Source organism: Asterias rubens, chromosome 16 (assembly GCF_902459465.1).
Source record: "Asterias rubens chromosome 16, eAstRub1.3, whole genome shotgun sequence".
Classification (NCBI taxonomy): Eukaryota; Metazoa; Echinodermata; class Asteroidea; order Forcipulatida; family Asteriidae; genus Asterias; species Asterias rubens.
In genome coordinates this window covers 6,462,455-6,489,561 of record NC_047077.1, presented here as the reverse complement: position 1 = coordinate 6,489,561, position 27,107 = coordinate 6,462,455, and the positions used below count along the sequence as shown (strand labels likewise).

At 37.8% G+C, this 27,107-nt stretch overlaps 1 protein-coding gene across 1 annotated transcript; it reads left to right on the top strand.

The window, feature by feature from the left end:
• The first annotated feature begins 298 nt into the window (after nt 1-298).
• Nucleotides 299-25,157, top strand: LOC117301059 (gamma-aminobutyric acid type B receptor subunit 1-like). Its single transcript, XM_033784942.1, has 18 exons — nt 299-439; nt 8,565-8,705; nt 9,503-9,670; nt 12,508-12,609; nt 14,035-14,149; nt 15,380-15,528; nt 16,065-16,218; nt 16,709-16,803; nt 17,091-17,154; nt 17,732-17,824; nt 18,206-18,356; nt 18,741-18,873; nt 19,716-19,823; nt 20,240-20,362; nt 20,782-20,965; nt 21,244-21,392; nt 22,205-22,372; nt 23,947-25,157. Exons 1-18 carry the CDS (start codon nt 314-316, stop codon nt 23,956-23,958), a joined length of 2,235 nt encoding a protein of 744 aa, XP_033640833.1. The 5' UTR covers nt 299-313; the 3' UTR covers nt 23,959-25,157.
• The last annotated feature ends 1,950 nt before the right edge of the window (nt 25,158-27,107 follow it).

The window sequence follows — 27,107 nt, the reverse complement described above, 5'->3', positions numbered from 1 at the left end:
CAATAACAAAAGCCTTCCGAGCGTTCCTGTGTGTGACCATTTCATTTTCAGTACCATTTTACACAACGGCTAATTGAGGCAAGCTAATCCTATGTAACATCCAGAAACGCCACACTGGAATTTGCCAAATGACGCGTAAACTCTGAGCTTCTCTCACAAACTACTCAGACACACTTGTGAGAGGTTCTTCGGTCCTTACGATTGAGGGATGAGGTTTTACGATTGGGTGATATGCGTGGTGTGTTTAACCATCACAGCTATCTTGTGTGATGGTCAAAACACCACCAAGTTGTACCTTCTTGGGTTGTTCCCGATGACTGGGTCGTGGCCAGGGGGACTTGCCATGTCCCTAGCCACCCAGCTTGCCGTGCAAGATATCAATGACAACCCAGAGATCTTACCTGGCTACGAGATCGTCTTGATCCCACAGGATACAGCGGTAAGGAATTCCTCTATTTTTTTCTCTCTCTTTTGAAAATTGGTGGACTCTATGTCATTGCACTATTTAGTTTTGGTGGATATGTTCAGATTTACCCAGACCTGTGTATTATTGTGTCCGCCATACCTCGAATTGATGATACCCAAGCCTACATCCGTATGGACTGTAAAGGGGTTAACCCTGTTTCAGCCCTAGGAGTAGGTGGCAACGGCCTCTGGAAAAAATAATTGTAGCCCACACCTTGTAGTGGCCTTCAGGCCTTGTGTGCCAGACGACTTGCATAAAAAACAAAAAAAAACACCTCAAAATGGCTTATATTCAAGTGATCACATTGAATAGTGTGGCAAACCAACTCTTGGTGTGCCCAATTAGTGATACATATTGAGGCTGGAGAAATTAATATTTCACAAAAACCTCAAACCTCATTTCGGTTGAAACCATAAAATACTTGTCGTCATAGATTTTGCGTAGCTGTGATTTTAAAACTGCTTGACAAATGTAAAATAAATTCAGCTAATCAAATTAAAATAATAATGACTGCATCAAGCAGATGTAATATTGACATTGTCCTTCTTTGTGTTACTCAACACTGATGCATGCTATGACCAATTTATTGCAAGCTATTGTTTTAAACATTGTTGTGTGCTTGCCTTTATCTGTATACCGTCCAACATGACGTGAACATGATTATCTTTTTCTTGTGTTTGGTGTCTTTCCATACTATTCCATACACATTTGATTAAACGAGATTTCTGCTTTGAGTGACGTAAAAATTCCTGTAAAAAAAACCATATTTTTCTGCGAGAAAGGATAATTTAAACATAATGCTCGGTTCTCATCGAACTTATAAAGACAGAAAGAAAATGTGAAACAACCGCATTTATGGACAACTTCACAGACGATCTGCATATCAACGTGCTTGATTTTTCCATGTGTCTCTTTGATATGTCTTTAGCAAGCACCACCCATATCCCATCATGTTGTTCCACATGAAGCATTTATAGCTTTCTCGAAGCTCCGTTACACATTAGTTTTGATTAAATTAACCCGACGGAAGCGTGCACGATCGCAGTATAGATTAGTCCAATCTGTTGTTTATAATTCAACAGATTCTCTTTGGCCGGTCTGCGATGTTTTCAAATTGAACTATAAACGGTAATACCACTTAAACAAAAATTGCCATTACAATACACAGAAGACATTCAGTATTCAGAGGTTAAATTGAATTAGCGAAATTGAAGCAACGCACGGGACAAACGAAATACAAACTTAAAGAAACATCACATAATTTGTAAGACAACAAATCGTGAAGATCACAGATTTACATAAAACTTACACGGTCTAATAATGATGATAGTAGAATTATACATCCCTTGAAATATTTATGTCCAAAATGTCATATTTGATGAGGAATAAAACAAACTATGCGTTTTTCGCTCAGTGAGCGTTTTATTCATTTTTATTTTAAACCGATGTCATGCTGTGTGTATAATCGGTTGTCCACTATTTTCTCGTGACCCAGATGGCCGATCGATCTCAAACTTCTATACGGGTTTGTCAGTTTATGTATGGGTGATTACATAAAGTGCTACAGCCAGAAACTGTTTTATTAGCAAAAACCAATTCTGCAATGCTCCTTTAAGTTGTTTATACACGACCACGTAAAATCGCAAAGAGCCAAAGTGCAGAGAACATGGGTGGATGTCACAAGGAGAAATGTAAGAGCGTATGTCTTGTCTCGAGTTAGGACGAGTAACTTGTCCTTACTTAGAACTAGCCCTTTTTTTTGGGGGGGGGGAGGGACACATATCCTGGAATTGTAATGGGTTCCTTAGCCCGCACTGATTGTCAATTATACTGGTTTGTGACTTAGTGATGGGAACTCATTTAAATCCAGTTTTAAGACCGGAAATTAATATTGAATTTAGTTTTTATCGGCACAAATGACTTCAAAATCCATAAATTTTAATGAGAAATGTTAGACCGTAGTCTAATCTCGAGTTAGGTTTTTAATATCTCATTAGGACAAAATAAGTTGTTATGACTAGTCCCATGCTCATTGTGAAATCAACCAAGAGTATGCAAGTCATGAGCGTTCGAGATAGCACACTTTTCAACTAGAGGAATATAATTTGAAAGTCTCGTGAGTGGTGGCGGTGTACTTTTTAAAATCTCGTGCGTAAAAAGAATACAACTTGCAAGTCTCGTGCGTTGACATGATGTACTTTTCAAGTCTCGTGCGAAGAGATAATAATAACGTGTAACTGTCGTGATTTGATAGGATGTGCCTTTCAAGTCTCGTGCGTAGAGAGAAGATTTTGTAAGACTCGTGCGTAGAGAGGTTGTACTTTTTAAGGCATGAGCGCAGAGAAGACAAAGTAGAAAGTAAAAAAAAAATCGATTCCGAAAGATCACCGATTCAGTCAGTCAATAATAAGTCAATAGAATCACATGTAAACTTTTTAGTTAAAAAAAAGATGGGTTCATGACGAATGACACGACAAACCCGACTTGATTAATTAACCATGGGGTAACACAACACTCATCGACAAGCACTGTCATTAAACCCATTCCATTAAATGCCACTTCGCTCTCAGTTTAAGATTAAAACAGCCACTGAGACTAAGCGGTGGTTAATTAAATGCAATTACTGGATCTTAAGTGGCACAACTAGGCCTACGTTTAATTTCTCCCTACACGGTAATAATACTTGTTTAAATTGGTATACTCCTTTCCTTACACGCAACATGGAGGTAGAAATGTTAATGTCAAGCTATTACATACACATAGCGGCTGCTGGTGCAACGTGTTGATTTACTGAATATGGTACAATAGAGGATAGATTGATCCACGGATGCTGTGCTTCTGCTGTTTAAATATATCGTTAAATTGGTCATTAGAAGGGAGCAGTTGGACTGCTCATTAATTTAAGTACCAGAACCAATTATTAAGAGAACAATACCCCATGATACAATTATTGTCGAAATCAATATTTTTCGAAGATCACCCGCATCTCACTCGTTTAATTCGATTCATCTTAAATTATCATCACAATCTTATCTAAGTCTTATAAAACGCACGTATCTACCAACAAGGTACTCAGATCAATGCGCTTTTCGTATATACATTTTTTCAGAAAGAGGTTATTGAAGTGATGAATTCTGAGACCCAATTATGTAACACCTGTAGTTACTTGTAGTATAAGGGTTTTAAAATGTGCTATAGGGCTCATTCAGCATTGTTAGGAACACCGGGCGAACCCCTTCTCCTAGCGATAAGTGTTACTGGGATATTTTACGTGCATTACACAACCCACGGGACCAACGGCTTTACGTCCCGTCCGAAAGACGAATCAATAATGGCTAAGTGTCTTGCTTAAGGACACAAGTGTCGCGATTCTCGAACCCACACTCAGCTGATCAGAAACACAAGAGCTTGAGTCCAGTGATCTTAACCTCTCGGCCACAACGCGCCATTTGTCATCATTATCATTATCAGGCTGTATCCATCCGTTATTTGATGATGAAGTCTTTCTCCCTTCTCTTTTGTCACTTGTCATTCTATACTCCACGTCGCTATGGTCTTAAAGGCAGTGGACACTATTGGTAATTACACAAACTAATTATAAGCATGAAAACCTTTCTTGGTGAGGAGTAATGGGGAGAGGTTGATGGTATAAAACATTGTGAGAAACGGCTCCCTCTGAAGTGCCATAGTTTTCGAGAAAGAAGTAATTTTCCACGAATTTGATTTCGAGACCTAAGATTTTAAAACTTGAGGTCTCGAAATCAACCATCTAAACGCACACAACTTCGTGTGACACGGGTGTTTTTTTCTTTCACTATTATCTCGCAAGTTTGATGACCGATTGAGCTCAAATTTTCACAGGTTTGTTATTTTATGCATATGTTGAGATACACCTACTGTGAAGGCTAGTCTTTGACAATTGCCAATAGTGTCCACTGTCTTTAACGGCAATGGACTCCTTTGGTAATGTCAAAGACCAGTATTCTCACTTGGTGTATCCCAACATAATGCAAAAATAACATCTATGAAACTTTATTTGGTCATATCAACGTTGCAAGATATTAATGAAATAAAAAACACCCTTGTTGCACATAATACATTTTCGCTCTTTCAGATGCACAACAGAAGGCTTACTAGGCCTGTCTCTTAATATTTGGGTGAGAAATTACCTCTTCATAAAAAACTACGTTACTTCAGAGGGAGTCGTTTCTCACAATGTTTTATACTTTCAGCTCCCCATTGCTCGTCACCAAGAATTTTTGTTAAGCTAACATTTTGTTGAGCAATTACCAACAGTGTCCAGTGACAACTTTGTTAGCAAGCAGTACTTTAATGATATTTGAAAAACAAATAATTGGGCACTAAAGGGACCAATGGCCAGCGTACAATGGAAAACCAGTCTGCATAATGAAAGTGTTGACATAATGATAAAGTTTGCATGTTTGCTGTATGTACTGTAATAATGTGTTTGTCGATCATTGTTATAATAAATAAAACAATTATTGCAAAAATAATTGGTAATGCAAAAACTGTGCTCGTAGAGCCGCATCGAGTTTTTGATTGATAAAAAATAAGAATCATTAAAACACTTCTACAAAGTGTAAAATTTGTCTGTGAAAATGTTTAAAATGAATGATTTTGGTGACAACAGAGTAAATTGTTCGTACAAAATACAAACAACAGTTACTGCAAATCCAATAAAGACAAGATGTTTCCTATTGTGTTTATTGTATTAAAAGTACGGCATGGCCCCAGTTCTTTCCTTCGTCTTTTTGTGCCTCAGTTAATAAACAACGGTATAGTGTAATTGCTCAAACTGTTGTTTGGATTGTTTTCTGATCTCTTTGAATAAGTATAATGCGCAACGAGACGATTATGTTTTTCTGTCCGAGATGGATTACCCTCCGGAACTGTTTGCAAAATTTGCACAATATTAAAGTACACCTGCATGCTTACTTCATCTTTGTTCTGAAAAAAGAAGATATTACATAAACAAATTAATACATGTAAAAACTAAACAAACTCAATACAATTTCAGAAGTCCCACTCTACATTGGATGGTCAATGACTAGTTCAATTTTACGTTAATTTACAAACAAAAAATTAATGTGCTTTGTCCGAACCATGGACAATGTCATAGGCCTCCTATACGTTAATTTTCTTCTTTATTTTGTCTTGTTGATACTTTCCAGAATCCCCACAAAATAATGATACTCAACGATTATATAAATATTACATGAACAAAAAGTTATGCAGGTACATTGATGCCAACCACTTGGTGTGAGACTAATACACTCAACGAAATTAATTTGAAATACTTTAGAATGCGCACCTGATCAACTTAATTTTTTCCCTGAAAGTTTGAGTAAAATTAATTAAACACAATGCAATTTTAGGAGTCCTCCACAACTTAGGATGTTCGAGCCAGTATAAGCATGGAGTGAGGAACTCATTTCTTTATGGTATAAGTAAAAATTGCATTAAACAATTATTTATTAAAATACCCTTGAAAATAACAATGAGCAGGGATGCCGACCTTTTTTCTTTCTTTTCTAAAATGGCCTTTACACACTCGGCTAATTGGCAAGACTGGGACGCAACCACACCTGCTCAGATCACCTTTGTCATAATTATCAAAATATAAGAAATACCCAATTCAATTTCAAGAGTAATTTATGAATTCAATATTACTTATTAAACAAAAATCCCGACAATTGTAATTGGACAATGACGCCTGTTTTCATCGGAATAATTGGCAGTACTTGAAGATATTAAGCACACCTGCCCAATTAATCTCCGGATTGAGTGCAAGTACAATCTTCAATCCAATTTCAGGAGGCCCTTTCATATACATATATCCAAGGATATAGTATAATGAATACCCTGCCGAAGTCCAAATATTGGCCAATATGACACTGACCATTGTTGGTGAAATCGCATTCAAAAGCGTACAGGTCTTCTTCTTATTCTTGGTCGGTTTGCACTAAATTGTGCTGCTGTAGCCTTCAATAGGGACTTTTCGTTTTCGACGACGGATAGTTCTGCGACGGTAAATATGACATTTGGCGTCATCTGCGCATGCGTCGGCTTTGAGGATGGCCGTCCCTCAATTTCTACGACAGTACTTGGGATGAATCTTCGTTGTGCTGAAAACGACAACGTTTAGCTGAACAACCGTCGCAGAACCATCCGTCGTCGAAAACGAAAAGTCCCTATTATAGCGCTCCAACCAACTCTGCTATTTTGCTGGCGTCTCTACTAATCCGGTGCACCGCTGTATGTCATCTGTCCATCTCATTACTGGGGCCAATTTTAAAGAGCTGCTTAAGCAAAAAAGTTGCTTAAGCACGAAAATAGCTCGCTTATTTTACACATGTTACCGGCCAAAATGTCATGCCATATACAATGCTTGTGACTGGTATTAAGCTGTTGTTTACTTAGCATAACAATTGAGTGGAGTCTTGGCCGGTAATATGATTTTACTAAGCAAGGTTTTTTGTGCTTAAGCAAAATTTTGTGCTTAAGCAGCTCTATGAATTTGGGCCCTGGTCTGCCCCCTGCTTCTCTTCCCTCCATTCTTCCCTGTACTATCATCTTCTCCAAACCATCACTTCACAAAGAATTCATCTTCCTCAATGCAATTCCCTTTCTGGCTTTCATCTCTTAATACACATATTTTGCAAAACCCATTCGTTTGTTTTCTTGTCTTCAATGATATCCTCACCAGCAGCCCCCGATAGCACCGGTAGTGTATAGGTCTTACGTCACATAATAAATAAAAATAAAAATCTGAATAATTTGTGTAACGGGGGCTATCGCGTGTTATTCAAGCACGGTCGTATTCGAGTTCAAGAAAGTGCCGATTATGAAATAACAGCATGGATTTTGTCTGAACACGCACGCCGCTTGTTTGCCTTTTTTTAAAATTCATTTTCTTTACAAAATCAATTTTGGAGACTACAACGTGACTGTTGTTTCCGCTTTCCACCAACTCGACTAGTTTTTTAATACACTCGTATAAAGTGCAAGTCACGATGCCTTCAATGTCACAACGTTTTACCACGGAGGAATAATTTATTCCTCCGTGGTTTTACGACATATACGTAACGTGCTCTGTAAAACTGTGTTTAGAATTTGAACATGTGGTACCCACTTGTTAAACATGTTTAATTGGTTAACATGTTTGGCATGTTGACACCTGCCCCCTATAATAGTTTGCAGCATTCAAACACACACAAGAAGCTAAACATGTTTTAGGTTTTTAGTGAAAAAGTGGCTACAAAACTTGTGCGTGCTTTGCGTACGCGCCCAGGGCCGGCTTCGGACGAGAGGACGGAGCCCGAAGCTGAATCCAAAACCGATGCCGCTGTTTCGAAAAGGGCCTAATTATCTTCATCATGCCAAGTTTCAATTTGTACCCAAGCAATGGTCTGGTTCTTCTTACGGTTCTTTATTTCTTTTTCATGGTATCTCGGCATGTATAGATCAGGTCCCAATATCAAAGAGCTGCTGAATTCCACTTAAAATGTTTTCGATGAATAAGGAAATCGAATCATATGATTATAAATAGGTTTCAATTGTGTAAAAAAACAATCATTTTGTACGCCCTTGTCCAAAGCTTTTCTGCGAGATTTGCGAAAAGCCCCGTTACGTAATCACTCTCAAAACGTCATAAGTAGATAAAGCCGCTTTGTTGCAGCGTGGATGTATAACAAAGCAAACTCCCACAAATGACGTCAGCGGCATTGTCCTTTGACGCCCGCTCTCAACGGCAGAAGTGTTTTTAGTTTTTCAAAAAACCTTTAGGTAGGGGCCTGAAAAGTTCAGAAGTGTACACATATCAAAATTACATTAAAATGGTGAACAAGTGCATTATAAACAAGTAAAAATACCATTTCTGTTGAAAACATTCCGCTCAGGTAGCTGTTTAATTGAATTGAACAGTCCACCATAGTACCTTGTAATGCCACATTATTCAGCTTCGTGCTGCCAGTTGGTTTTTTAATAAAAATGAATGAATGAATGAATGAATGAATGAATGAATGAAATGAATGGATACCTTATTCATATCATTCGTGTCTTTAATCTGTTCCTGCAGTGCGACGGTGGTAAAGCAACTGATTCAATGTACAGAGAGTTATTCAACAGGACAACCACTAAGATGATGATCGTAGGGGGCGGTTGTTCCATCTCCACGGAACCAACTGCGCAGGCTTCGCACCATTGGAATCTTATACAGGTATATACCTTTCTATTGCACCGCCAGAGTTTTTGACAACTGAGGTTGGAAAACTATGGAAAGTCATGCCAATCAGAAACAGATAGTTTGTAGAATTGATACACAAATATTTAAAAGATGTTGGAGTTGTTGAAAACAAATCAGCAATGATTACCTAATGTTTTACGATAATTTATTGTGAAATTGGGGGGGGGGCAAAAAAAACAAAGAAAGACAAATATCAAGAGATATTTCAGCCCTCGAATCCTTAAAGAAAATGTTAAATTTGGTCACATGCAAACCGGCGCATATTTTTGTTTATACATGCTGAGATGTCAATATGATGGGATTTTCATTAGCAAACAGCAAAACAACACAAAGAATTCTTCAACTCAACTCAGAATAATGAAAATTTGTCCCATGTCTGTATTCATCTAAGACTGAAGCGTCAATGCGACATTGCGAGCTAACAAAAGGAATGTAATCACTATGACTTATATTTCAGCTATGCCAAAGTACAAGTCTTAGTTAGCTATGACCTAAACGAGACATTCTCATAATTCTAGTTTGTATTAAGCCCGGTTCGCAAAAGCAAATTTAATTTTGGTGATGCAATAACCATTATGCGCGCAGGTTTTCCCAATGTGAGACTTTGGAACTCTAAGTGGCAGCACACTTGCCAGGTTAAATTTTCATTGTTTACATTGTTAATGTTAAGAGCACGTGCACAAAACCAACAACAATTGATTTATCTGATAAGTCTGCTGCCACCTAGCGTCCCAAAAGTCCCTCATTGATTCAATTCATATCTTGACTAGATATCAATAGCGGCCTCACCACTGCTCTCAAACCGGGACCTGTTTCCCCGGACGTTTCGGCTGTTACCCCCAGAGTCTTCGTTCAACGTCGCCAAGCTCGCTATGTTCCAGGAGTTTGACTGGACCAAAGTGGCCACTCTGCACCAGTCAGTGCCGTTGTTTTCCCTGGTAAGTATTGATGGATTGCGCATGATTTTATGACCGCCATCTTTGATGTGAAACAATGGAAAAGTGCACTCGTGTTCGCGCTGAGCAGCCCCTCAGCAGCCAATAATAGCCTTTCATGCGTGCATGCATAAAAGATGACATCAAATGCAAGCGGTCTATCAAACAATGTTCAATAATAATATAGCACGGGGTCGACTCAATTATTGAGTCTTGGACACAAGGTTCTACTTATCGGCTGAGACTAGTCAGGTTACCTTCCGACACATAGAAAAATGCAGGAGAAACGCCACTACGAAATAGTTGACTTCTGGTTACCAGCCGCTGTACAATATTTGTAGCAAAGATCGATCTTCAGGCTCATGAGGGGCCTAGCTACAATCCCGGCCAAAATGTTCGGGCCACTTATGCCAAACGTTACATAAAACCATTCCATGTCCACGTCCCTCTGGCAAGAAACGCTACTAACAATACACCCCCCCGTTCAATGTGGACTGGAAAGCAGAAGGCCGTGTGATCAGAACAAACAAACCAACATTGAAATGGGGCAGGGGGGCCAACGAGAAATGGCCGGGATTGTAGCCTGAGCCGAATCTGAAGCCATTGCCGTTGAATCGAAAAGGGTCATAGACTCTGAGCCCGCAGTCACATTCGCAAAAGGTAAAGGAACTGATGATGAATGATTTGTTTGCGGGGTTGAATGTCTTCGCAGTCAAAGTCAGTTGAATTCCCAACTGGCTGTTCCAGAGACACGCAACATAATGTTTAGCCGTATGATTCATCACGGCATGGTGCAGTCCAATCTGAAATCAATGGGCGTAAAGTCAATTTCAGTTGTGTGATACATTCAATTTCCAATTATAGATACAGTGAAAAGGGAGGAAAATTTACAGGGTTTAGGTACTTTTTGTAACTTAATACACCGTGTATTAAGTTACAAAAAGTACCTATAAACCCTTTAACTTTTCCTCCCTTTTCAGTGTATCTATAATTGGAAATTGAGTGTCCACAATTTTACATTTTATCACAGTTTGAAGATAATGAAGGAACATGTCAGTGTTCGATACCCTTCAAGTGCTATACTTGTCAAAACCTAAAAACATTCAATGACGTCACGTAAATGTATAAACTGTACATTTTGTGCACGAGTGCATCACACAACTCAATTTGACATTGGACATCCTCTTTGAGATTATGCACTTAAAAGTAGCTCGTACGTTTTTCCCTTTAAATGCTAACATGAAGCTGTTGCCGTCAAAACGCTACTGACAATATTGCTGTCATCTTTTAGTGAAGTTTATTCGATTCTGTCATTAATTTGATGAAAGGTTCTGCGAGCAATGTAATGGTGTAATAAGTTGAAAAGATGATGGGTTCAAATAATTGTGTGGAGCATTTCAAACAATTAAAATTAAAAGAAAATTAAAAGTGCAATACATAGCATTAGACAAAACCGGAGGCATTATGTGAACAATTTGAAAACAAATTAGAGGAGTTGATGAGTTCTTTTAAGTGCAGAAGTGAGTTCCAATTAATGCGTGGTCTGCGCCAATTATTCAAAATCGTAACCGTAAAATGAAGTTTTATTCATTTCATAGACTGGTACCCTGTCTTTATCCGCGAGGATAAGGACAGGTATTGGTATATACAGAACCAGCGATATCATTGGATAAAACGCCTTGTATTACATTAACATCCATATAATATTGATGTTTTGTGAACGTGTAGGCCTATGTTGAATTTGATTGCGAACTGGATGCAAGATCAATGGTCTCTATTACATTTTTGATTGGAATTTCACTCCTAATGACATCTGCACATGATTTTGTCCTTAGTTCAATCGATTAAAGTAAATTTCAGTCTTAAAGCAGTTGATAGTATAAACCATTGTGAGGTAATTATCTGTTTCAACTGTAAATAGACAGATGCTGAGGATCTTTGCTTGAGTATTGTAACAACAAGGATCACATATGTTTTTTCTTTCACCATTCTCTTGCAATTTCAAAGACCAATTGAGTCCAAATTTTCACAGATTAGTTCATTTATGCGTATGTTAGAATACTGGTCTTTGACAATAACCGAACGTGTCCTGTGCCTTTAAATGTTTCAACTCTTTGCTTTTACGCAATTAATCATGCATATTACACACGCGTGCCACACGAACACTTCTTAATGGCTGATTGCCTAAAATCCAATATTGATTGGAGCACACTTTTAATCAAGGGAGCTGATTGGATCTAATTTGGCGGATTACAATTATTTCGCATGTAACTTTGTGTAAACCTATGTTTGTATAATCAGCGTGAACACGAGTTCGCGGTTATTCAACTATGATTTATATTATTGTATCTCTTAGGTCGGGAATTTAATCCGACAGATTTGTTTTGCGGTTTACCCGTTTTTTCTTGTTCCGTTGTGTGCTTCCTTTTAACAAACCTTTTCTTTTAATAACATAATATATACATGTGGACTGTCAATGAAGTCACAAGTGGAAGTCTGTCCCCCAAGGGACTTTAAGTGACCAAAAAATGGATCTATTTCCCGAGGGCGAAGGCTGAGTAAAATATATACCTCTTTTGGTCACTCACAGGCCCGAGGGGGAGGGGGGGGGGGTGGGGGTGATAGACGGGCACTACAGTGACTGATTTATGCCAGTCCATGTGTTTTTCGAAACACCATGGTCCGAAAGTACTGCTTGAACGGATTTCTTTGATAAGCAAATTGGGTGGGGCACCAGGCAAAACAATGTAAACTTTAAAAAGAATGTACACAACATTTTGTTTGGTAAGCAGTTTGCAACAGCTAATTCTGTGTTCTCCTTTCTTCATCTTGTACTACAGTCAATGGCTGACTTTCATCGGGATGCGAAGGACATTGGAATCGAAATAATAACCGCCGAGACATTCGTCAATAATCCGAAGGTACCGGTGGAACATATAAAGGTAACAAGTTAAAGGAACACGTTGCCTTGGATCGGACGAGTTGGTCTGTAAAAAGCGTTTGTAACCGTTTGTTATAAAATGCATATTTTACTTTTAAGTTATCTTTCTAACCATAATGCATTTTGTAACAAACGGTTTCAAGCACTTTTCAAAGACCAACTCGACCAATCCAAGGCAACGTGTTCCTTTAAAGGGAACATATACCTTTTTTTTTTAACCGTTTGATTGTTTTTCTCCTTTAATGAAGATGCGACAACATCAAACAACTAACATGGTGAACATTTTATTTAAAAAAGGTGGTTATACGTTTTTGAAACATCGCCGAAAATCACGTGCGTGTCAAACGCAGGAAGAATATTTCCTAACACGAATTCTCAGATTCAAATTTCAGGGCATACACAAATGATATTTTTGTTTGCATAACGACATTTTTTTATTCGAAGTGGAATGTTTCTCAAAATGCTTCATATTATCGAAAGCTGCTGTATAGGCCTTTAACCCACAATTTGTATTCCTTTACTTTTAAGAACCTTCCCAATTGAGGTCAGCCATTCATGAATAGGTCTGCCGAATGGCAGTTTATTTACAGACCACCAAGGGAATCAAAGACACACAAAACGCAGGAGTTTTGGTCAGAAGTAGTTATCCTTGCCATATACTCGTAACCATAAGTTGTCAAGATGGTTTTAAAATACACAATAGAAAACCTTGAATGAGCAGTCAATTAGTATTTTAAATGATACTCCTGAGATCATCTGTTTCATCACAAAGTCCTCAATATTATAATGTTTATCACAAACCACTCCCGACAACATTTTTATACATTTTATATTTGTTTGTAGTTTATACCCTTACACCTATATATGTTTATGTATACACACAAATCAAGTTCTTGATTCCCAATGCAACAATAACATTTGCTACACCAAAACCTTATAAATTGTATTTTTAAGTTATTAAACAGGATTGGTTGAGCTGACGAAATAGGTGCAAACCGTGTTCGTGTTTTGTTTGTCAACCATACATAATATGATCAAGCCTGTGAGTGTGTGCCTTAACCGTTGTGTGAGTCAGGGAAAAATTATGAGAAAACGAACATTTTTGAGCATAATAACAACCGAAATCAGCCGTTGCATTTTGGTTTTCAGATACAGTTGACTCGAATATATGACTTCATTCATTAATAGAGAGGCATGTACAGATAAACTTGCTCTATTAGAAACTTCATATAAACTTTCAGACACAAATTAAGCAAAAATCCCCCCCCCCTTAGCAGTCGTGTATACTATCTCTAATCATAAATAACATTTTCACCGAACCATTGACTGTTGTTATAGTGACCAGGGGTAACAATGTGAAGCGCTTTGGGACGCCCTCCTGGTGTGAAAAGCGCTATATAACAACGGGTCATTATTATTATTACAGAACTTGGGAGCCCGGATAATAGTAGCAGGTCTTTACGGCAACATGGCGAGGAAGGTGTTCTGCGAAGCCTACCACCATAACTTGTATGGAGCCAAGTATGTATGGATCATTACAGGTACACAGTTTATGTCTCGACTCCTTAAAAAAACATATCAAACCTCGAAAACATCTCAAATTTGCAATTGACCGTCGATAACATGATTAGAGTTATGAAGATGTCACCTAATGCATGAACTTGGTTTTTGTAAAAAAAAAAGGAGCACATTTTCTGTCATTTAAGTATCTTTCTTAAGGTCTGACAACTCTAAATTTAATTCTGAACCAACATTTGTCTTACTAAGCTTTTCAGCCTATTTCATTACACATGCAAGAGCCCAAGCGCCAGTAACAGGGTGGTGAGCAGGAAACAAGATAAATTCTCAGTTTTTAGATGCATATGCAATCCAAAAATGGGGGAAAATCCATACAATCAGGGCTTAATTTCACGGCTCTGCTTACCGTAAGCAAGAATAAGTGTTTACGGAAGCAGGGGAATCTGCGCTTTTAAATCAAGCGTATTTTAAAGGTTAGCAGGAAAATTGTTTGCTTCTACGCGTGCGTACTTTACGTGAAGAGGCATTTAGGCCGATTTCACAAAGCACAGTTCATCGCAAGACAAACTTTCAGTATCACCATAGTGATTTGTACTGTGACATCACACATTACTAAGGAACTACGATTGATTTACAGTTAAAGGAACACGTTGCCTTGGATCGGTCGAGTTGGTCTTACAAAAGCGTTTGTAACCGTTTGTTATAAAATGCGTATGAGTAAGAAAGATGTTTTAAAAGTAGAATACAATGATCCACACAACTTTGCCTCGAAGTTGCGTGGTTTTCCTTTTACCTCGTCGACTAACACGGTCGGCCATTATTGACTCCCATATGGCCGACCGTGTTAGTTCGCAAAGTAAAAGGAAAACCACGCAAACTTGTGTGGATCATTGTATTCTACTTTCAAAACATCTTTCTAACCATATACATTTTATAACAAACGGTTACAAACGCTTTTTATGGACCAACTCGTCCGATCCAAGGCAACGTGTCCCTTTAAGATCAATCTTAGCTGTTTGTGAAATCGGTATAATTATACAGCTAGCACATAAATTGTTTGCTCCGCAAGCGAAAAGGACACCAAACATTCTGCGATAAACAGAGCCATGAAACTGAAAAGGAACTGAAAACCCAATCCACACTTAATGCTCCATTAAGACTCGTCTGGGACCAAATTTTACCCATGCCTTGCATGGTAAGCCTACAAAATTGAATGTTTGTTATCAAACTCTATTCTATTTTCCCAATACTAGGTTGGTTGGAATCAAACTGGTGGCAGGTACCAGACGATTCAATTGATTGCACACTGGAGCAGATGGACGAAGTAACAGCCAATCAGTTCGCTGTATACATCAATAATCTACCGCCAGACGAAACCAGGACACCATCCATATCTGGGCTGGTAAGAAACCTGGGGCTGCTTTCACGAAACGCTATAATAATCCTATCTCGAGTTAGGACGAGTAATGGGAGACTTTGGAACGCTTGGTGGCAGCGGACTTACCAGGTAAATTGTCATTGTTTACGTATAGTTCTGAGCATGCGCGCATTACCGAGAAAAACGGATTTTACCTGGTAAGTCTGCTGCCACCAAGCGTCCCGAAAGTCCCCCATTCGTCCTTAAGAATAGGTTCAATGCGCCCCAACATCTAAGATATAAATTAGGAATAGTTTGGTGAAATCGACGCCTGGTGGGACTGATTCCGCAGCTAGCATAGGTTGATCTTTTAACTGTGTATCGATCTTAATTGCTAAGCGAAGAGTGATGTCACGCAAATCACCATGGTAATACTGACAGCACTTTAGGATTTATTTGTAGTGCTTTGGGAAATGGAGCAGATTTGATCGTGAATGTCAAGGCTTTTCATGTCTAACCTCCTTCTTGCCATCTTTTTTTTTTTTTTGAAAATCAACAACATTTCGGTTTATTCTGTGCAGACAACCGGCGAGTTCCTGAGGAGATTTCAAGTGATTTCAGGCATGGACAATCCTGAGAGTATGGCGGGTTATCTAGACATTAGCCTGGTGTATGACACCGTGTGGACGGAGGCACTCGCTATGCATGAAGCAGAGGCTATGCTAATGGAACTTGGTAAATATTCTTGCCATATATAGTTCTGTGCAGTAAGGGTTGGAAGTAAGTTTTTTTTCTGGCTGACGGAACCCCCCCCCCCCCCTTCAGCAACACACACACAAAAAACACCCAAACAAACAAACAAACAAACAAACCAACCAACAACCAAACAAACAAACAAACAACCACTCGAAAACAATACAAGAAAAAAAGCTAACTTCACATAACAAAACACCCCTAACAAACAAGCAAACAACTCCCAAGCAACACAAAAACAAGACAATTAACAGAAAACAGCCACGATCAGCATAACATACGCGTGTCCGACTTTCGACATGATTAACGTGAAATTGAATTTTCCTTTTCAAATCCCGTTTTGTTCGCACGGGAATTAAAAGCAATCTATACCACATTGTTGCTATTCGAGATAAAATATGGTTCTTAAGATGGATTTGCCGACTGATCCAAAAAGTAAAGACACAAATCCTAAATAATCCGACTATTTCAGATCCTCCCAGGACCCTTGCTGAGTTTGACTACGATGACGTCACTGTGCAGATTCTATTTGACATTATCAGCAATATGACATTCGAAGGCGTATCAGTGAGTACTCTATGTTAGTTCTGCATTTTAACTTCAATTTTGCAATTTAACATTATGTTAAATTTGCATCTGGGCTGTATTTTAGGCACTTGTCTTCCATGCAAATTAAACACATTGAGGTGCAAATAAAAGGTTTGTTGTTCATATGTACAGTTGATCCTTGATCACACAGAACATGAACACACTCTGCGACTATTTTTTCAGCTTTACTAATCCTGTATAATACCTTTAGTTGTTTTAAATATTATTATTTTAAAAGTTGCTCTCTTTTCATTGAATAATTTCAGGGACCGGTGAAGTTCAACTACTTTGGCGACAGACTCGGAGTGCTTGATATTCTACAGTTACAAGGTTAATCTAAAAAATATATATTTATTAATAAACGATTTGTTTCTTTCTTCAAATCACTGATAACTTAGACTTAATTGGCGACGACCAGTTGAATTTGGTCAACATACCAAAATAGTTAAAGGCACTGGAAACGTTTGGTAATTGTCAAAGACCATGATTTCCACTTGGTGTAAGCCAACATTATGCCAACATAACATAACCTGTGAAAATTTGGGGCTCCAGTTGTCAGCAAATGTGCAGGAGAATCATGAACGAAAAAACCCTTGTTGCATTGTGCTTTCAGATGCATAATAAAAGGCTTCAGCTGAAGTGTTTTATTATTCAAATTAGAATTTACCTCTTTCTCAAAAACTATGTTATTTATTCAGAGGGAGCTGTTTCTCACAGTGTTGTATACTCCTCGTTGCCATCAATTATTTTGGTTTATTACTTATAGTGTCCAGTGCCTTTAAATATAACCCTCGCCTTGAAGTGGGCGTCCGCCCATGTGGTGTTCGGCGATTTCTCATGAAAAAAAAAACTTTTTGAGAAATTTTCGCTTCATTATGTTAATATTATTGTGATTTGTTTGATTTAGACGGCAGTTCTGTATCCGTGGGAGTTTTGGAAGCAACTGGAGAGACTGCAGAGGGTATTATTTGGGATAAGAATCGGCCAATCTTCTGGGAGGGTGAGTGGATGCATTATAATGTTATGAACTTGCTTTGACTGTCTGTGAATGTATTAATCATAATTCTCAATTCTCATTTAGATTCACCAAACACAACCTTTTCGCATTACGGCCAACCTTCAAATCTCAGTTCAGTTCGGTTTTAATCACCAAAACTTGTTTTCAAATGATGACACTATTTTAGCCTCAAAGTAATAATGTTTATTCATTGATTCTCAACGAACAAAATACTAGGGGAGGCTATGTTGCAACTAAGTTTTATCCAAACAATAATATAATAGGCAAACCTAGAACCATGTCATTATTCTGAATTACCCAGTAAGTCGGTTATCATTATTATGATAAAAACATCAAATTTTGCTTTTACATTAAATGTTTTAGGTGGGGCGCCTCCTATTGACTTTATTATTGAGCGAGAAGATCGACAGACGATTCACCTGCCAGTGTTCATCACGGGCGTCATCTTCGCCCTGTTGGGAATAGCACTTGCCTGCTGTTTCCTCTCATTCAACATTTACTTCCGGAAACTGCGGTAAGTACAGTGTTTTTATGATTGTTTTCGATTTGGTTCTATTCCCCAAATGACCATTTTTGTATAAGAGAAGTTTTCCAAGGTCGATTCAGTTTAGTTATTAACCCATTTGGAAGAAAACTAAATCTAAGAAATCGGATTATGTGCAAAACTGATTTGTCCGCAAATAGTCTTTATATTCCATTCACTTTGAGTCTATCTGAGCAACAGTAGATGATCGTTGTCTTTACAAATCCATGAAGCAATAAAGTGTCATGTCCAGAGAAGGCTAGTTTATGTGAAAATAATGTGAAAATAATATGGCAAGAGTCAAATAGCAAAATAGTTTATGTGTATCTGGCGAGTTGTGTTCTAGTAATAGATAAATCGTCTCTCAAATTACAGTGTGATCAAGATGTCGAGCCCGAACATTAATAACTTGATGCTGATCGGTGGAATACTGGCCTACGTGTCGATCATCTTTCTCGGTGTCGACACTAACGTCACTTCCCAGGATACGTTTATCTGGATGTGCAAGGTGACCAGCGTTAAATTTTATAAAACAATAAGATTTAACACTAAATCATGGCACATTAATTAAGTGTTATGCCTTTGATCAAAGCCCTTGGTGCCTTAGACTGGACCATTTCACCATTTAAGAGGGGAGGTCCCAGAATTGTGAATTTGTGTTTACTTCGTGCAAAACATTGTACAGACATACAGACCTATACCAGTTATAACCCGCTGATAAAATTGAGCCATCTGTTCCTTATTATTTTGTAGCAGGTTAACCTTAATGCCTTTATACACTGTAAAAACTGAGATTAAAATGTACTCAATTTTGTGTTGTCAAGTCATAGATACCAAAAAGACAGTAAAAATAAACTCATGGTGTTAAAGTTACACAAGTGTATATTATTTTGTTGGCAGAAATTAGTGTTATTTTAACACTCTTTGAAGTAAATTTTGATTACTGATTGGTATATATAATGTAACAGCATCCAAGTTGTCTTCAACCACCCGAGTTTTTACAGTTTATGGACTCCCAACCCCCCTTCACAATTGCCGTTCAAACTTGTCGTCTTAATTAATTGGTAGCCAGTATTACTGGCTACACTGGCCCAGTAACTATTCGAACCATTTGGGTGAAGTTGTGTAATAATTGGGGTATTTCAATTAGAACTTGGTTTTAAGATGATTTGTCAATAATATAGCCAAAGTGATTTGTAAATGACGTCACACTTTGATTAGTAAGATGTGTACTGGTAAACATCAATCTTAGTTTGTACAACCGCGATAGTTCCTAATCAGCGCTGAAGTTCAAACATTTTTAATTTATATTTTCACTTATGAAATTAACCTCTACATATTATGTTGCAGGCTAAGACTTGGTGCCTTTCTGTTGGATTCTCTTTAGCCTTCGGTTCAATGTTCAGCAAGACGTGGCGTGTACATAAAATATTCACCAACAAAACAGCGAAGAGAATGGTAAGCTTTAACATCTTTTGAGTGAAAAATTAACCGATTCTTGTTCTAAATTTTTCAGGTTTTAGTTTTTTGAAACCAAATGGCAGTCAAAATATTCTCAAAAACATTCTAACACATGTTTGTTGACGTATGTGAGAAAGTCTCTTTTTGCAGCCATTGGGATTGGAAAATTGCATTTGGAGATGTTGTCCCTTCGAGTGTTGTGTCCCTAATAGTTTTGACTGGTTGTAGCTTTAGGTTCGCTGTTCTGAGTGTTCTTGGCTTCACAACCCAGAATAAATGAAATGAAATGAAACACATTCTAAAGTTTCATGATGAGGTTGTTGAAAAATTGCGAGAAACCAATAAGTGTAACACAATTAAACATTGCCAGATGTTACATTAACTTAAAACAATAATTGTCACTTCTCATTTAGGTGGTTAAAGATTCCAGGTTGTTCAGCTGCGTGGCCTTCTTGGTTCTTTTCGATGGTATCATTTTGATATTGTGGGAAGTGTTTGACCCTCTCGAAGTCATAGAGAACATTGGAGCTAAAGTGGTAAGAGTCTACTAAAGTTGCACAATACTTGTAGGCTATATATCACTTCGTCAGCACAGCTTTCTATTTTTGTTTTCATTTTTTCATGGCGTAACTCCATCTGCAGTGACACTATTCTTCCTGTTTATTTGTTTATGTGGGTTCCCTTACAATGTTTTAATTATATTTTCCGTTAGAGTTCCGAAACATGGACCCTGTGGTAAAACTTGAATCGTACAATTAATTAATTCAAACCCCTGGGCTAGGTGAAACGTGTGCAATCCTGCGTGTTTATGTGAGAGAAATGTTAACATTTGTTAAATTACTTTGTACACCCTAAACACTTCCGAGTCAGATTTGACTCAAATCCGGGTCCCCGTAGAGGGCCTGATGACCATGTTGTGTATATGACAGAATGTCTTGATTTGTGGGTTATTTAGACCGACAGCTACAATGATGATATTGTATATACACCAATCCGTATGATGTGCCAGTCAGCCAATCAGATCTACTGGATTGGGGCCTTCTACATCATCAATGGTCTACTTCTAGTATTTGGAGCTTTCTTAGCCTGGGAGACCAGAAAAGTATCCATCCCGGCACTCAATGACTCCAAATATATAGGTAAGATTTAGTTAACTAAGCTTTAATTTTTCGTTAAAAATTGATGTGATGTTTGTATGAAAGTATCGTGTCAGTTTATGCTGTTTTCTCAGAGAGTAGGAACTGCATTCAGCTGAATGTTTCAGATGAGACTTCTTTTGCATCTTGTGTATAAATTTGCCCCTTAACCAGCATTACTTTGAAAAAAAAACCAGTCTATCATTTTTTTTTTAAAGAGAAATAACTACACACACATACTAAAGAATTACTGACCTTTTAGTTTCAAATTGTTTTTCCAGGTATCTGCCTTTATAACATCATGATTCTATCTTTCCTTGGAGCACCAGTTTCCTTCGTCTTAGAAGAGAGAAATTCTCACTACATTCTGGTCTCGGCAGTTATCTGGCTGGCAACCACACTTACACTTTGTGTACTGTTCGTTCCTAAGGTATGCAGGTTTTGTCCAAGTTCTGCTTATTAGGTTCCTTTTGAATCCATGAGAACTCTAAAGGCTGGGATGATCAAAAAGGAAATTGTGTACACAATCTATGCCAAACTCTTTAGGAAAAAACAAAAGAATGCTCCACAAGTATGGACTTTTAAGAATGTGTATGTCGGGCGTATACGTCAAGTTTTTTTTAAACTGAATTATATGGAATGAAGGGTATAATAGGACACGGTAAACGGTAGGAAAAAACAAAAGAATGCTCCACAAGTATGGACTTTTAAGAATGTGTATGTCGGGTGTATATGTAAAGTTTTTTAAAATTGAATTATATGGAATGAAGGGTATAAAAAGAACACGGTAAAAACAAATATTCCGTTCGCAGTTATAATTTATCTCTGAAAAAAGGTAGTGGAAAAAATAAAAAACATATAATATCAACGGAATATCAAAGAAACTGTTCTTGAACCGTTGTGCAAAAGGGACATCGTACACTCTAGAAACTCTTGGATCAAATTTGGCCGGATTCGGGGTCCCATTAGACTTTACCTATTTCCGGATCAGACTGATCCTTTTCTGGGTCAGACTGATCAGAAAACTCATTAAAAAGGGGGATTTGAGCTCAGATTCTGGGTAATTTTTACATTAACTCTCCGTCTCTTTGACACAGATTCTCTGTCATTTTGACCCAAAAATGCCTCAGGTCATACGGGATCCGGGTCAACTCTGACCCGGACTATTTTAAAGTGTAAGCATAAAGAGGGATCCATCATGTCTCTTGAGTATTGACACGATCAATTATTAACACATTACAGATAAAAACTCGGAACGAAGTCCAGCCAGCTCAGAACACCAATCTAACTGCAGCCACAGCTCAAAACCTTCCAAGCACTAGTACCTCCGAAGCAAAAACAGAGCTTGTGCGCCTGCGTAAGGAAGTTTGTCTGTTGCGAAAGAGAGTTGAGGAATGCAAGTGCTCTTCGGTAAGTTACATGACTCTCATCCAGGATTTCATTCAAGCGGGGTTGGGGGGGGGGGGGGGCACTGTTCAAAACTGTTAATGATGACAATATTTTTGAAATAATCTAATCTTTGCCGAGACCTTAGACGTTCTACATACGTGTACACACGTATACATAGGCCTATGCGTAGGTCAATATTAAAGAACTGAACTGAACTATGTGGCCAAGTTTGGGTGCAGTTTAAATGTTGATTGCAGAGAATTAGACACTCCTATTTACGACTGGAGAGGGTTAAGGCCATACCTTGCTGTGTGTGTGTAGAAAGTAGCTTTCAAGATGAAATTATAGCGTGGATACGAAGCGAACCTTTTATGGGACGAACCGAAGAGCGAAGTGCAAAGCCTTTACAGCGTTTGGTTTGTTAAATTTAGGACGCATCAGAGAATTTGTTTACTGACTATAGTTACAAAGTTCAAAATCGGTTCTACAAGTAATTTCATTTTAACAATTCTTTAAAAATCCTTTTAATCCGCAGTCCCCCTGGATTCGCGCATGAAAAATGACATTGATTACTATGCCTTTGATACTTGTTTTTCCAACATGGTGAAGTCTTCTCTATAATTTTTGGGGTCGCTACATAACATAAAAAACATCTGGGTGTTGGGCTTGTCTCGTTGTTTAATGTCATAAGTACATGTTTTTTCGATTTGACGTTCTTAGCATTAGTCCGGCAATGAATATTCATTATAAAATATTCATTGAGAATAAGTACATTTCATTGGTTCATTCTTTGCAATATCGATAAACTACGATACAGAAAAAGAAGAATCGCGTCCGGGCCATAGCCTACTTGAGTACAACGTCGGGCCACAGTAAGGTGTTGGCCAGATTTATGTTTTGGCCCTATTAAGGCCAAAGGTTGGTAATACATGCAGGCTTTAAAGGACTTCACGGGCACAAATAGATGACAAAACTCGTTCACTGTGGTTTCAACTCGTACCATTCTGTGATTTATTACAAGGCGCTTAAGGCCCGGTCCCACTGCAACGATAATGAAAACGATATCGATAACGACGCAAAGAGAACGCAGTCCGTTGGTTAAATGAGCGTGTGCGTATTCTGCGTGGAGCAATTCAACCAATAGAATGCGTTCTCTTTGCGTCTTGATCGTTATCGTTTTCGTTATCGCTGCAGTGTGACTCGGCCTTTACTTCTTGAGAAAATAATGTTGACAAGTTCACATAAACTCACGGTGATAACACAACATACAAAAATCGTGATTTGCAAATAAGTAACAAGTTACATTCGGCTTTACAAAACGACGTGTTAAAATGTTAATGATGAAACGTCACTTTTTTAAACAAAACAGCGAACAAGAAAAACAAGGTGCTTTATGAACAGAATTACAAAATAAGAACATGAAATTGGTACGGTTAATTAAAAAGAAAAAATATTATTAAACTTTTAATAGGGTACTTTAAATTCCGGCATCAAACGAGTATCCCTTTCTCTGAAAAAGTTACAGGTTTATCTTTGTTTTTGATTGCTTGGTCGATTGATTGATTGACTGGAACTTAATATGCTTTTGTTCACAGGAGGCTACATAAAGGGAAAGTACGAACGATGATTGGTCAGAACTGCAACAGTCCGAAACGGCTTGCGTTCAAATGTCATCGACGATTCAAAGTATAATTTATTAAAACAAAAATCCCTCCATATTGTGTAGTTTTCCTTCTGTACATTGTGAAATAACACGGTTTCAAAGTTTAATGAGTCAACGATTTTGTTCTACTATGGCGTGGAAGCAGACAAACGCAAAAGGAATGTTCGACAAAGCATTGGTTTGAAAGACGAAGCTTCGCCAGAACTGACTGTCAAAAAAGGAAACTAAAAAGAAATGTATTCGTTTGGTTTGGTGTGGTCTAATAAAGATTTTTAAAGAGTATGATGTGATTTACTGTACAGAAGCAAAATGATCAGGTAATGAGATTATAATTTAAATATAAAAGTGTTTATAAAATTAAAATGTATAGTTTTGTTTTTGTAAATCTGTATTTTCAAATCCAACGCATGTTTGGGATGTGTTTCTATAATGAAAAGTATACAGACGTTATAGTGAGCAAACGGCCTTGATTATATATTATTTTGTTGACGAACAACAGTCGCAATGGAAATCAGTCAAGTATTTCTGTTAAGAAGTCGTTTCGGAAAAAGTTGTTATTATTTAAGAAGACAAAGTTAAAAGTAGAAAAAAAAACCCATTAAAAATACAAATAGGTACGGCTTGATGACTAAATTTGTACGTTTGGACCGCGCCAACAAGCCATTTTGATTCACTGTAAAATACGTTTCTGGTCTATGTGGTATTATTCGAACAGTTTTGTCTTACCTTGTAAGGTTTGACCAAAGTTTTTAGTTCGACATTATCCTTCCGCTACTCTGTTATTTTTCGAAACCTATTAAGAGGTTTGTTGTGTTTGATTATGTATAACAGTGCCCCCGTGGCGAACAGACTGATGGGGGTTTCCTTTTTTAAAATAACACTTGAAGTTAGTTATATAATACTACAAATAGCCCATCAATAATTACAATAAAGTTAGATGCCAAGAAATCTACAAAACACCACAAGTCTATTTTGCTACAATGTAAATCAGGTGTTTGTTGTTTTGTGGTAAACTAAAAATGATGTCTCACCATACTAAGATTTGTACGTGAACTAAAGGAGAAAGTACCTGTAACTATTCCGTACTCTAAGAACTCCCGGTAAAAATAGGAGACTTTCTGTGACGATAGGTGGCAGCAGACTTACCGGGTAAATCAATTGTTCTCAGAATTATGTAATTATGTGTTCTCAGAACTACGTAAACAATGGAAATTTACCCGGTAAGTCTGCTGCCACCTAGCATTGAAAAGTCTATTATTGACCCGGAATCCGGGTTCCGTGACGCCTGACCAATTTCTGGGTCAGTATGACCCTGAATCTGTTGTCAAAAAGACCCATAAATCGGTCAACCTGACACACAATCCGAGGCGAAACAAATATATTGTAATGCGAGTCAATCTGACACAGTTGGGGTCAAACCCACTGGAACCTAGCCTTTTGTCAAGGCATTCTTGTGGCTTGGACAGCTTCATAGAGCCGGAATAGGGGTCAATTCTGACCCGGGAAGTTTAAGAGTCACTCGTAAAAACAGTGATTGTATACTAATCAACTGGAAATTTGAACCTACATTTGTGTTGAGTGCATGATTTGTAAGAGTTTGTAGGATTAATTAGTTGGTGCACTGTACCATTTTGTATTCTTATTATATATTTATTATTTGCTATTGGTTGTATAATTATCTGTTTATTTTTAATGCTTTGTGTACTACATGTATATTATGTTAATCTATATTAATTTTATTGTGTACCCCAGATGTGGGGCAACAGATATACGACTCATAGTATGTATTTGCTTTTGTTGTCCCTTGCCCATGTCGGGGTATATTGTCAATGTATTAAATGTTGTACTGTTATGGCAAATAAAATAATAATAATAATAATATTAATAAGAATGTCCATACACCGTGTTCAATAATCTTTTCTATTTCCAGCCTTAGTGGTGTTCCATAGAGGGCAGCGTGCATCTTGGTTGACCATCGGAGTTTGAGTTGTCCATCAGAGTTCAGTTGACAGTCAAGCTGTGAGATGGTCCGTCGGAACTGAAGATTGTTCAGTCGGTTTTGTGAGTTTGCCGTCGGAGTTGCAAGAAAGAAGGTGAGTCCAAGTTTAAGGTATCCATCGGCGAAGTTGTGTGTTGCAGCCGTTGGAGTAGACGGGACCCTTTCTTTATCCGTAAGGATAAAGACAGGTTCTGGCTTTATGTGTATACACATGTACGTCAGATTTGACTGCGAATTTACAGGACAATGAAGGTCATGTGAATGATTGCGAGGTCAAAGGTGTATGGACGTAAAGGCTCAAGGTAGATACCTCGCGTAATATACGAGCATCAAGGTGTTGTGTCAGATGTAACATGTTCAGGTTACCATTGGAGTTAGTCAGAAAGTGATACTAGACCTTTCTGTTGCAACGGCACACCGAACTTTTCGACATCAACAAATTATTCTCAAAATTACGCAAATCAAATCAACAAAAATGGATTAAAGAAAACGGTGAATTAAAATATCGATAGGCCTTTCTTATATAAAAAAAAAAAAAAAACACGTAATTAAATAGGAGCTGAAACACACCACCGGGTCCACAGAAGTAAAGGTCGGGTCATGTTGGCTTTAAAGGCAGTGGACACTTGGTAATTACTCAAAATATTTATCAGCATATAACCTCACTTGGTAACGAGTAATGGGTAGAGGTTGATAAGATAAAACATTGTGAGAAACGGCTCCCTCTGAAGTGATGTAGTTTTCGAGATAGTAGTAATTTTCCGCGAGATTTCGAGACCTCAAGTTTAGAATTTGAGGTCTCTAAATCAAGCATCTGAAAGCACACAACTTCGTGTGACAAGGGTGTTTTTTTTCTTTCATAGTTATCTCGCAACTCTGACGACCAATCGAGCTCAAATTTTCACAGAATTGTTATTTTAAGCATAAATTATGTTGAGATACACCAAGTGAGAAGACTGGTCTTTGAAAATTACCAATAGTGTCCAGTGTCTTTAAGGCATTCATTTAAACAAAACTGTTCTTATACAACTTGTTTTTGTGTTGCATTTGTCTGACGGGCTGTGAACTTTTAGCATTCTTTAGAGAAACATCCA